Genomic DNA, 11,370 nt, shown 5'->3' with positions numbered 1-11,370 from the left:
TGTGAGGGAGGAGTAGAGGGGAGGGACCAGCTCAGGCCACAGCAGAGGGAGTGGCTGCACCTTCCTCACCTCAGAGCCATGGGGAGCCAGGGTTCTGGTGGGCAGCCCCTGGCACAGGCTCCCTACACAGTTCTGCTGCTGCCACTGGGAACAAGCCGAGAAGACCCCGGGGCCCAGAGCTTTTTTCTTTGGGTAAGTACTAGCCCAACAAGAGATCCCTTTCCTCAGATCTGCCCTTTATATTTCTACTCAACTCCAGGGACCCACAGAAGTAAGGTCTTTTCCCCTTGACCTCTAGGTCCTCAGTGGACTGTCTGGGCTTACACTCAGTAACCAGTGAACCCAGCCAGGGGTTATGCAATGGGCCATGGCCACAGCCCTGCTGTAGGGCAAGTTAGCCTCTGCTTCTTGTGTGACCCAGCTGCAGAGGATGCAGGCTCTGGAGAGAGAGCAGGATGCCCTGTGGCAGGGCCTGGAGCTGCTGGAACATGGCCGGGCCTGGTTTGAAGACCATCTGAGGGAGGCACAGCAACAGCAGCTGCATCTGGGAGCCCTTGGTGAGGTAGGGACTGCCCCGGCAGTAGAGATGGGGAGGAAGGAGCAGGGAGTATGTGGACATGGTCTGAGACCACTCTGGAAAGGGGAGAGTTAATGCATAGGGATCATGAATTGGAGGCAACATTGAAATGACAGGATGCCACCAAGTGTTAGGTCCTGTTCATTGTTCATGCTGGAGGAGGTTGGTCTGCATTCCATTCAGAGGGACATGATTTGGATCACTCCATGGAGTGGGGGAGTGGCCTGGGTTATTCCAATAGGGTAGGGATGGATAGGGAAGATCCATAAAGAACAGGGGAAAGGGGGATTATATTATTTGAGGGGGATGGGGATTGCATTGTCAAAGAGATGGAGAGTACTGGATTTTTCCAACTGCTTGGAAGGATACCAAGATGAGGGGATCCATATGAGGAAAGGAGTGGCCTGTGATGACATACGAGTGACAGCATGTTGTCAGCCTCCAACTCCTCCTTCAGAATTTTCTAACAGATTTACACTCAGAGCCTGGCGGCCCCCAGTTAGCCCAAATTCAAAAAGTGAACATCTGTTTGCAGAATCTGATTCAAGGAAAGGTGAGTTTATTGTTTTTAGTTTAGACTTTTGGGAAATGGGAGAGAGAGGGATACTGTTGGGGTCAGTATCTCGTTTAACGGAATTCACAGTGAATCCCATCACCAGTTCTCCCCACATCCATTGAACAAGGACAGTTCCTGTACCACCCAGAACTGGAAGGAAGAGCCGTGGAAGCAGAACTTGTGGCAGCAACAGGTATTGGGGGGTCTTTCCCCAGAAGCTCTGGCCCCATGGGGTAGGGAACATTCAGATGCTCAGTCTCTTTTTCTCTTCTTCACCAGGAGTTATCAAAGCAGCAGAAAGGAAACATCCAGTCTCAGGAGGAGATGGCTCAGCTGAGCTGTCTCCAGGGGCAGAGAGGCCCTACCCTTGTGTAAACCCTTCTCAATCTAGTGAAGGAGCAGAACCTTCTCTCCTTATTCTGTCTTAACTCGACAGCCTCCTCTCCTTATTCTGTCTTAACTCGACAGCCTCCTCTCCTTATTCTGTCTTAACTCGATTGCAGTTCTTGGGTCAACAAAGTTCATATACCTTGGTATAATTTTATCCTCCACTCCTAAAAATTTCCATTTCATTTTCTTGATGTCTCATGCCCTCACTCTCTATATATGATATGCAAAAATGATCTTTCTTTGAAATCCCTTAGGGGAGAAGACATGTTCATTGAAACCATCCTTCAGCTTTGAATAGAAAAAATAAAATAGAAGCTGCTCCAGAGTTTAAAATAAAAACAACTGTATAAATAACGCTTCCTGGCACTTACCTCCTTCCAAAACTAGTCTCCTCCCCACATATCTATCTACCTGAGCCTGGGAGAGCATGACTAGTTAATGCTCCAGATGCTACAGAGAAATAGAGATCAACTTTCTCAAAAAAAAAAAAAAATATATATATATATATATATATATATCTTTGGTTTCATTCCCATAAGGGTTATAGAAAGTGCATTGCCAGGAAATCCACTGCCTTCTATCCCAATCTTGGTGTTTTTTGTTTTTGGAGTGCTAGGTATGGAACCCAGGGCCTTGACCATGCTAAGCAAGTGCTCTAACCACTGAAAACACCAACCTCATGATGTTTAAGAAAGAAAAGGAACCTGATGCAGTGGCCCATGCTTGTAATCCTAGCTACTTAGGAGGCTGATGTGGTAGGATCACAAGTTTGAGGCCAGCCTGGGCAACTTAGCAAGACCCTGTCAAAATAAAAAATAGAAAGGGCTGGGGCTCAGTGGTAGAGCATTTGCCTAGCATGCCTGAGGCCATGAGTTCAGTCCCCAACAGTGCAAAAGAAAGAGAAGGGACAAGGGCCAGAGAAAGAAAACACCCATCCAGCTGGGAGAAATAAAGTCCTGAGGCCTATCTCATGGTTTCACCAGTGGGGCAGGTTGAAAAGCTAGAGACTCATTCCTCTAGGTGCTGTTTTGTCACCAGGAGGCCAGGGTTAGCAGGAGTAGTACACCTCCCACAGTACCCCACCAGGGTCTGCCTACCTTCCCTCCCCTAGCCCTTCCCTGAGTCACCAGAGTGGAGGAACGAAAGACAGGAGTGGTGGTGGTGACAACAGGCCCAGATGAGGCAGAGAGCTGGTCCTGAGAGGAGAGGAAGGGAAGGTCAGGTGTGGTAGAGCTTTGTCCAAATTAAAACTATACTGCCCTCCTCTTGCCCTGCTTCTCCTCGGATAGAAGGTGAAAGCACCTCACCTGTGGGGTCTGAGCCTGTACTAGGAGTCGGAGGAAGGCATGGGTGGGAGGCATTAGGCTGACTTCTCGACCCAAGGCAGTCACAGTCACCATCACCATCGAGTCCAGGACTGCTGAGTCTGGGACTTCCAGCCACAGGCACCCCCAGGCGGATTCATTCAGCCCCAGATGAGCCCTTGAGAGTGGTTAGGAACATGGGGCTTAAAGCTCCAAGGAAAGCTCCCAATGGCTGAGTGTCTAGGGGTGAGCCAAGAGCAGGAAAGAGGATGGGGAACTCTCAGGGCTAATGGGAAGGGCTCAGGGGCAGGGTTTGGAATGAAGAGCGTGGGGCCACACCCCTAGAACCAACAGGTGGGGCCAGAACCCAGCAGGAGGGTTCAGAGGACTCACCTTGAGAGGTTGGAGGTGAATGCAAAGCTGGGGTTGACAGATATCCTAATATCAAGATCCTGAGGGACTGAGAAGCTGGTGATGCGGAGGGTGAGCAGGGCCTTGCTGCCTGGGGCCAAGAAACCTGGGGGACCACTGAGCTACAGAGAAAGGCCAGTCAGGGGAGAAGCCCGTAAATTCTCACCAACCTAAGCCGGGACCTTCCCCTGAGGTCTCACCTCCAGAAGCACAGGGGCCACAGTGCAAGGCTGCGGGGCAATCCGGTGCAGGCCCTGCCCACCTCCATCCTGGCCAATCAGCTCCAGGGAGAAGGGTCCGGGGGTGGACAGCAATGTAGGTGGCAGTGAAGCTGTGAGGAGACCTCGCTCTGGGGGTCCTAAGGGCTCCAAGGGCACCTGACCCAGCTTGGTGCCCTCTGGAACCCTTCTGAGGATGACATGAGAGAAATGTGGGGAAGAATCCCCAGGGTTGCCTCTCGAACCCAGCCCTGTCACTTCTACCAGCAGCTGGGTCTGGAGACCTGAGACAGGAAGGGAAAGAAGGGGAGGTCACATGGTGTATTATATAGAATCCACAAAGCTGTACATTTAGTTATGGCTCTTTACTCAATAAAAATGTGTACATAATGTGTCTGTGTATGTCTGTGTACACATGTATGTATATTTATATAAGTATACATGCTTATACATACGTACACATACATTTACACACATAATGTACTTGAGTTGGGGGTAGACAGGGAATAGATGTACCTGCAACGGGCTGAGTCAGAGGGTAAAGGCCAGGGTGGGGTCCATCCTCCATGGGAATACCAAAGTGAAAGAGGAAGTCCAGGGAGGTCTGGGCTGGGGGAGGGTGAAGGCAGTCAGAGAGGTTCCTGAGAGGAATGTGCCTCAGATTGTTCTCTGAGCCCGGAGAGAACTTCCCTTCCCTTCCCAAGAACTTCCCTTCCCTTCCCAAGAACATCTCCCTCCTTACCTTGCACTCTTACCCGGGGAGTGCCCTCAGCTGTGACCTGGATCTCCCAAGTCCCTGTCTGTGGGGGGTCAGTCATGGTCACCATCCAGAACTGCCCAAAGCGGTGAGTATGACCCAAAGGACCCATACCTTCTTCCTGGCTCTGGAATATTCCTGGGATGGGGATAATAGATTGTCATATGAAACAAGCCCTGTATTTAGCACATCCCCCCTAGTTCTCCATTCTCCATCTACATTTTTTCTCTCTGCCTTGAACCACACACAGAGGTACCAGCAGGGTTCTTGATCCAGAAGCTGCTGATCTCCCCATGCATCCGGACTGTGACCTTCTGGAGCAGCCCATCAACAATGAACACAAGTGGCTTGCCAGGCACTATGACAGGCGGTTCCAGAGGAAGAGTCACCTTGGGGGAATGGACAGGACCAAAATGTAGGGGAGAAAGTAAGGCATGGAATGAGTAGGAACAAAAGAGAAAGGCAGAGACAGAAAGACACCAAGTCACACAAGGAGAAGGAATACTAATGAGGGGCAGTTATTATGTTCAACAACAAAGCTGGAGGTGAGAGTTCAGAATGAGGCAGTCACTACTTGTTTGCCCTTAAAATATGGAAGAAGGACTGAGCTGGGAATAAAGCTCAGTTGGTAGAGTGCACATGCACAAGGCCCTGGGTTCAATCTCTAGCACCACCAAAAAAAAAAAAAAAAAAAAAAAAAAGATGGAAGAACTTTCTGTGACAGCCCTGAGGCACTGGAAGCCATATGGAAGGGAGGTTTATTAATCTGAAAAGGCAATGTGGAAAAAAGACAGCCATGGATCTCAGAAGGAAAGAAACTTTCTTGTCCACACTTCTGAATGAATGACAACAAAGCGTAAGTGAGAAGCAGCACCACACTTCTCAGCCCAGAACAGAGGGCACCAGGCCCTCTGGCATCTACTTACCAGGGCAGCCATGCTCTCCCCAACAATGGCTGCCACGTCCCGAATGTGCTGGTCTTTGGTGAAGATCACCTCTCCTCCTGAGGCCAGGGCCACTGCTTCATATGGCTCAAAACGCACAGGGGATAGGACCTCACGCCGAGCTCGACCCTGAACCCTTGATGGGTCTTCAGTCACCAGGAATGTCACCTGTGGCCATAAGACAGTCCAATGCTTGGGGTGTCCAAGTGCCATCTGGTATTATAAATAAGGATCCTTTCTGCTCAGAATTTCTCTAGTTTTGTTGATTAGTGATAAAATCTTTCCCTCTATACTCCAGCTGCTTCCAGTCTCCTAATGATGCAACCCTCTGACCCTCAATAGTTGGCTGCCCCTTTGTAACCACCACGTTTCATGGTGGAATTTTAGCAACTAGTTTTCCAGTTCTTTAAATACTTTACTGTGCTGGTTCAAATATGAATTCAGCAGCATTAAGGATAGGACTATTGCTAAAGGTATGGCTAGTTTGACCACCATAGTGTTGTGTCACTGTTGTTATGAGGTTATTGTCATAGGGTCTCTCTATTCTTGGGTGGCTATCACTGGGTCTCCCACCAGCTGTGCTCACCCTGCACCGACGCTCCTGACTCAGGGATTCCACCCGGTTGGTGAGAAAGGCATCCTTGGGGGAGGCATCAGTGAAGACAAAGATGTCTGAAAGTGGAGGTGTGTGAAGCAGGGCTAGCTGCCAGGGAGGAAAAGGGCTAGTGTTAAGAACTGCAGCAGCAGGGAGTTGACAGAGCCAGGGAGGACAGAGTAGAAAGGAATATGACCCTGGAACCTTGGAGTGAGGCTAGCAGAGCTAGGTTCTGAAGGGGTCCAGTGGAAGAGGCTGGGGAGGATTCTAACTCTATCTCCCTCTGGTGGCAGGGTCTGGAAAAGGCAGGACAAGTGGGAAGGGGAAGAGAAAGGGAAGGGTCAGACCTCCAGGGCAGATAGGCACATCTCAGGCTCATCTCCACCCCCCAAGGCGTGGATCTCATTTAGTCGCTGCCAGAAGCTGTGAGGATCACTGGTTGTAAAGACAGGGCCAAACTCTGGGTAGGAAGAAAGGACGTTGAGGTGAGTAGGAAAAGAGCTCCCCTTATTCCTACCCTGGCCCACTTTCCCAGTAGAGGCCTGCTGTGCTCCTGGGGTAGACAAATATTGAAATAACAATATTCCTTGCCTAGCATGCATGAGGCCCTGGGTCTAATCCCCAGTAAGAAAGAAAGAAAGGAAAGCAGGGTGCAGTGGTGTACACCTGCAATCGCAGTGGCTAGAGAGGTCGAGGCAGGAGGATTGCAAGTTCAAAGCTAGCCTCAGCAACTTTGTGATGCCCTAAGCAATTCAGTGAGACCTTGCTTCTAATTCTAAATAAAATATAAAAAAGGGCTAGGGATGTGACTTAGTGGTTAAGTAACCCTGGGTTTATTCACTGGTACCAAAAAAAAAAAAAAAAAAAAGAATGATTAATCTTTTTTATTTATATGACTTAAAAAAATTTTTTTTAGTTGTAGATGGACATGATACCTTTATTTAATTTAGTTATTTTTATGTGGTGCTGGGGATCAAACCCAGGGCTTCACACATGCAAGGTGAGCACTCTACTACTGAGTCACACCCCAGCCCTATATGACTTCTTATACTCATCAGAAGAGAAGGGCAGGGTCTGGCAGGGAAAGTGGGTCTCCACTCCCTTAAAATGGTGGCACTTCCTGTGGTCTTGAGTGGACCTTTAATGGATACATGTGCCTGCATTAAAAAAAAAAAAACTAGGTCCTCAGTTTCCTCATCAGAAAAGCCAGAGAAAATAATAGTATTTACCTCACAAACTTATTAAGCGGACTGTATGAATTGATTTTGTAAATCTTAGAATAGTGCCTGGATGTAGTGCTAAAATCTTATTCATTTATTCTGCCTTCATCAAACATGTAATAAGTCCCTATTAAATGCCAGTCACTATAAGACTTATAAGGAAAAAAGACAAACTTTCCCTTTAGGGAATTCTCAGTTTAGGAGGCATAAATGTATATGTTATGTATCTATAATACTTTTTTTAAGTGATGGGATTGAACCTAGGGTTTCATGCAGGCTGGACAAGTGCTCTACTATGGAGCTAAAAACCCAGACCCCCCAGGAGATACTTTATTTGATCATTAACCCTGGGAGTTAGATAGGATAAAGTATGGTTGAAATCTACTTTATGGATGATTAAATTGAGGCCAAGGGAGGTTAAATGGCCAGCCCAAGAACACAATAAGACTAGTAGACCCAGGCCTGATGGGCAGACTTCTAGTTCAGTAGGGGAAAAAAAAAGACAGAATATAACTAGATATCTCAGATACTTCCCAAAGGAACAGACCCACCAACCCCTCATCTTCATCCCAATCTTTGTCTGTAGGAAATAGACAGTTGAAAATGACTTATTAGCAAGAAAGGTAAAGAAGGCCTAAGCATGGATTGTACATTAGACTTATGTAGAATGTTGCCATTTTGGAAACAGAAGTGGCATAAGTATCCCATAGAGGTTCATTCAGGAAGAGTTACTATGAAGACCTCTTCCTCATCAGAGGTCTTTATCCCTTGCCCTGGACTTTCCTTCTCTCCACTACCCTGGCCAGACCCCAGTTACCTGGGTCATGGAAAGGCACCAGAATGTAGTGGACAGGCTCCATGGGACTGCCCTGCCGCTGCTCCATGATGTGGCGAGCTTGGATTTTGGCAGCATTGATCTCCTCACCCATGCTGCCAGTGGTATCCAGGACAAAGCTCAGGCTAGAGGCTGGGGTGATGTCCAGCAGCCTGGGGAGCAGGCCAAAAATACAGTGAAGGATCTGCATATTTGTCCACAGCCTCTAGTTTTTCAGTTCTCCCAGGAGCACCAACCCATCAGGGGACCCACCTCTAGGAGGCCACTAACCTGGAGAAACCACTGTCTCCCAGGCGGCTTCTCAGGAGGCTGAAGGCCTGGATGGAGGCTAGAAGGGCCAGTTTTGCAGCCTGGAGATGCAGCATGTGGTGGGGGGAGAATCCTGGGGACGTGCTATCCTTATTGATGCCACCCCGGGGTGGCTGGGAGCTGCTCTGGTCAAAATGGCCTCCATGGCTACATTTTCCTGGGTTGGGGAAAGAGATCTGGAGGGTGGAGGTTTAAAAAAGTCCCACTGCCTCCTAAGAAAATGGGGACTTCAGACTTGATGTGACCCTCTAATCCCTTACCAAAGCAAAAGCACTGTAGAAGCAAACCTAGAATAAACATGGAGGAGTTAATCACATGACAGATCCCCAGATCCCTCCAGCCAGTCTCCCAACACTGCCCATAGGCAAAAGAAAAATCCTACAAGTGGAGCAAGAAGCTGCTCCCCACTCAAAGATCATGGCCTCTTCAGTGGGCCTTCACCCACCCATCCCATTCCCAATAACCTTTCCTAGGAAGTAATGCCACAGCAGATGGGGCAAAAGTCTACAGGACTAAAATCCTGTGTGAGTGTTCAAAGGAAATTATTTTCTCCCTTTACTTCTGGGAATCTTTCTTTTCTGGTACCTGGAGGTTTCGGGGGATGAGTTCCAAAGTAGCCAGAGGTGAGGAGTGTGAAGCCCAACAAATTCCCGGGGCAGCTCAGCTCCTTACAATCAGAACAGGTAGGATTGCCCACTGGGAAAAGACGACAGGGGCTAGAACCAAAGCCTCAGTTACCCCAGGACTTTATCCTTGCCCACCCAACTTCAGTCCTTGCTCTGGGTTGGAATAAGGTAAAAGGGACCCTGGCTAGATATTCTGGAGTTCAAGGCTGGTAGCAGGACTGGATGTTTGAAACTGGGGCTGTGCTAGAAAATTCAGGAAGTGTTAGAATCAACTGTATGGGGATTCTGTCTTCTGTGAGCTATAGTGAGGAAGGAAACTTATAATGAACAGGAGGAAGCTTCTGGGTCCTAGTTTAGCTGAGAGGCTGAGGGGGATTATGAGAGATCATGGGAGCCATTGGGGGTGGAGGAGCAAGCCACATGAAAGATCAGTCTAAAGTCTGCAGATCTGGTCCTGGCTGTTCTCCCATGTGACCCTGATGAAGCCACTTAACTGACCTGGTCTTTAGTTGAACTAGGGGACCTCAGAGTCCTTGCAGAGACGAAATGACATATTATCCTATGTGACCTCAGGACGTGACACAGGGTGGACTGAGAGGTGGTGGCTCTGTGAGCTCCCACTTTACCACAAAGTCATGGCCATACCTTGTGCCAGGCTCCAGAGCTCTTGCCGTGGCCAGAGGAGGTGAGGGTGTGGCTGCTGCTCCCCCAGTTCTACCCAGTTGCTGTGACTGTAGAAATCCTGGTGGGGCGGTGGCGGGGGGTGGGGGGGGGAGAGATAGGGAACAAAGCACTGGTCTGATCTTGTCATGAAATCCAGCTCTAACATGCCACTCCTTCAAATTCCCATCCAGAAAGTCTCCTCCCACCCCACTATTTCTGTGAGACACCCTCCACTGTTCTTCTCTCCAGAACATCTTGAGGGTCTAAGCCAAAGGCTTCTCAGTGGCCCACTGGGTCCTGCACACAGATAAGCTGCCCTCCCTCACCTCTCCCATTTGTTACTATCCTCTCCCTCCCTTTTCTCCAGCCATAGAAAACACTACCGGTTTGGAAAGTAGGACAGAGCCTCAGGTGCTCGCAAACAGTGCCCCACCCCTCTAGAATAAGGGAAGACACGGCATGATTAAGGTCAGGGTCCACTAGGAAAGGAAAACTAAAAACCCCTCTGGCCATTCCCCCTACTCTGTCTCACCTGCAAGGCATGAAGCGCAGCCCCAAGGCGTTGGCGGGCCAGTGTGTGGTCAAGGACTCTGGCTGCCACCAATGTCTCCTGCAAAGCCCCCATCAAGCGGGTGCGTCCCTGACTCAGACGCTCAGCATCAAAGTGCAGGTCAGGGTCATTCCTGGAAGTTGGCAGGAAGTCCTGGGCTGCATTGGCACGGGACACCTCGCCTAAGGCTGCTCGGAACCGCCGGGAAGGAAACCCAGGTCCAAAGTAAGCGGCAAAGAGGTCGTCAGCAAGAAGGGTTCGGCCCTGGTGAAAGTGGTAGGGGACAGGGGCTCCAGGGAAGCCCCTAGGATTGGATTATTGCCCACATTGTCAGCACTGTCACTCAAGGCTGGTATAGGTGGATTAGAGAGCACTGGGCCTGAGGAGAAAGTGGGTAGCCTTGGACCTCCCTGAGGGGGGATTCCCAACTTCAGGACCAGGACTACTAGGTATTGTTGCTGCAAGGAGGTGGAGTGGGGAGGTGAACAGGTGGAGTGGGGAATGAACAGTGTCCCTTCTCTTATGACCAGGGTCCTCAGGGAGCAGAAGTCCCAGAGAACTGGGGAATCTAGCAGGAATGTGAGGGGCCCTGGTGATGCTTACCAAGTAGTCCTCTAGACGAAGTGGGGGCTGGTTGGGTGGCGGCTGCTCCAGGAAGAGCTGCAGGGTGACATTGAGTGCAGCCTCCTCAGTCAGGTCCTGGTGGGTGATGGAGCCAGGGGCAGCCAGGAGGCTCCAGATGTTGGGAAAAAAGGCCAAAGTGGGGGGCAGCAGCAGTTGTAGCAGAAGCAGCACTGAGGGGCCCAGGTGGGACAGGGGCACCTCTGCAGAGAGCATGGCTGAAACATGAACCTAGGGGACAGAAGGCTCTCAAGGGAGGAGGAAACCGCAAATCTGATTGTTCTGTTTTGTTTATTTGTCTCCCCGGGCACCTGCTTTAGTCACCTCCTTTCATTTTGGCTAAATGCCTCATTTGCTCCAGGCTGGCTTCCCCACTGTCACCCAGATAGCCTGAGGGCCTTATCAAACCCATAGATCTGAAAGGAATAGGGTCCAAAGCTCCTTCCCCAGGTTCTCTCACAGTCCCAGCCAAGTTCCCAGCCCTGCCCCAGGAACACCCCCCATGCATAAGAAATCAGAATTTCCTCTCAGGCCTCTCCCCTACCTGGTTGCTGGGTCTCCTGAGCAGGACTAGCTTGGGTGTGGCGTCACAGGGCACTTAGGTCACAGTTATAATTAACCAGGCCTCTGTGGAGGGGGAGGGAGGCCCCAGGAGCCAGGGGGCAGGATAGACAGCCCCTGGCCCTCTACTCATGACCTGCCCAGGGCCACAAGCAGAGGCCGGTAGCAGGGCAGCAGGGCGGCACCAGTGCTGGCTTTCTCCAGCTGCAATGCGGAGGTGAGAAGAGCTGGGA

General features: G+C 50.1%; 2 protein-coding genes across 7 annotated transcripts; one reads left to right on the top strand and one right to left on the bottom strand.

Moving 5' to 3' along the window:
* Positions 1 to 78: 78 nt before the first annotated feature.
* Sapcd1 (suppressor APC domain containing 1) lies at positions 79 to 1,511 on the top strand. The gene is made up of 5 exons (XM_026415377.2): positions 79 to 192; positions 422 to 562; positions 1,035 to 1,130; positions 1,237 to 1,326; positions 1,413 to 1,511. Exons 1-5 carry the CDS (start codon positions 79 to 81, stop codon positions 1,506 to 1,508), a joined length of 537 nt encoding a protein of 178 aa, XP_026271162.1. The 3' UTR covers positions 1,509 to 1,511.
* On the bottom strand, positions 1,115 to 11,349 carry Vwa7 (von Willebrand factor A domain containing 7). 6 transcript variants are annotated; one of them, XM_026415368.2, is made up of 18 exons: positions 11,121 to 11,349; positions 10,559 to 10,807; positions 9,938 to 10,219; positions 9,388 to 9,484; positions 8,702 to 8,812; positions 8,078 to 8,273; positions 7,790 to 7,959; positions 6,100 to 6,212; positions 5,744 to 5,860; positions 5,140 to 5,325; positions 4,470 to 4,602; positions 4,199 to 4,351; positions 3,973 to 4,065; positions 3,439 to 3,740; positions 3,221 to 3,360; positions 2,831 to 3,005; positions 2,621 to 2,719; positions 1,115 to 1,403 (listed from the first exon to the last, which is right to left on the bottom strand). In XM_026415368.2, the coding sequence occupies exons 2-18, from the start codon at positions 10,790 to 10,792 to the stop codon at positions 1,386 to 1,388; spliced, it is 2,619 nt and encodes an 872-aa protein (XP_026271153.2). In that variant the 5' UTR covers positions 10,793 to 10,807; positions 11,121 to 11,349; the 3' UTR covers positions 1,115 to 1,385. The 6 variants fall into 6 exon arrangements, with proteins under 6 accessions (XP_026271153.2, XP_077657931.1, XP_026271154.2 ...); XM_077801805.1 differs by lacking the exon at positions 1,115 to 1,403 and adding an exon at positions 1,507 to 1,570 and having other exon boundaries at positions 1,603 to 2,719; XM_026415372.2 differs by lacking the exon at positions 1,115 to 1,403 and having other exon boundaries at positions 2,035 to 2,719; positions 9,938 to 10,143; positions 10,559 to 10,654.
* Between the last annotated feature and the right edge of the window lie 21 nt (positions 11,350 to 11,370).

This window comes from Urocitellus parryii, chromosome 8, assembly GCF_045843805.1.
Source record: "Urocitellus parryii isolate mUroPar1 chromosome 8, mUroPar1.hap1, whole genome shotgun sequence".
NCBI classification, from domain to species: Eukaryota; Metazoa; Chordata; class Mammalia; order Rodentia; family Sciuridae; genus Urocitellus; species Urocitellus parryii.
The sequence above is the reverse complement of the archived record's forward strand: the minus strand, read 5'-3'. Positions and strand labels throughout refer to the sequence as shown.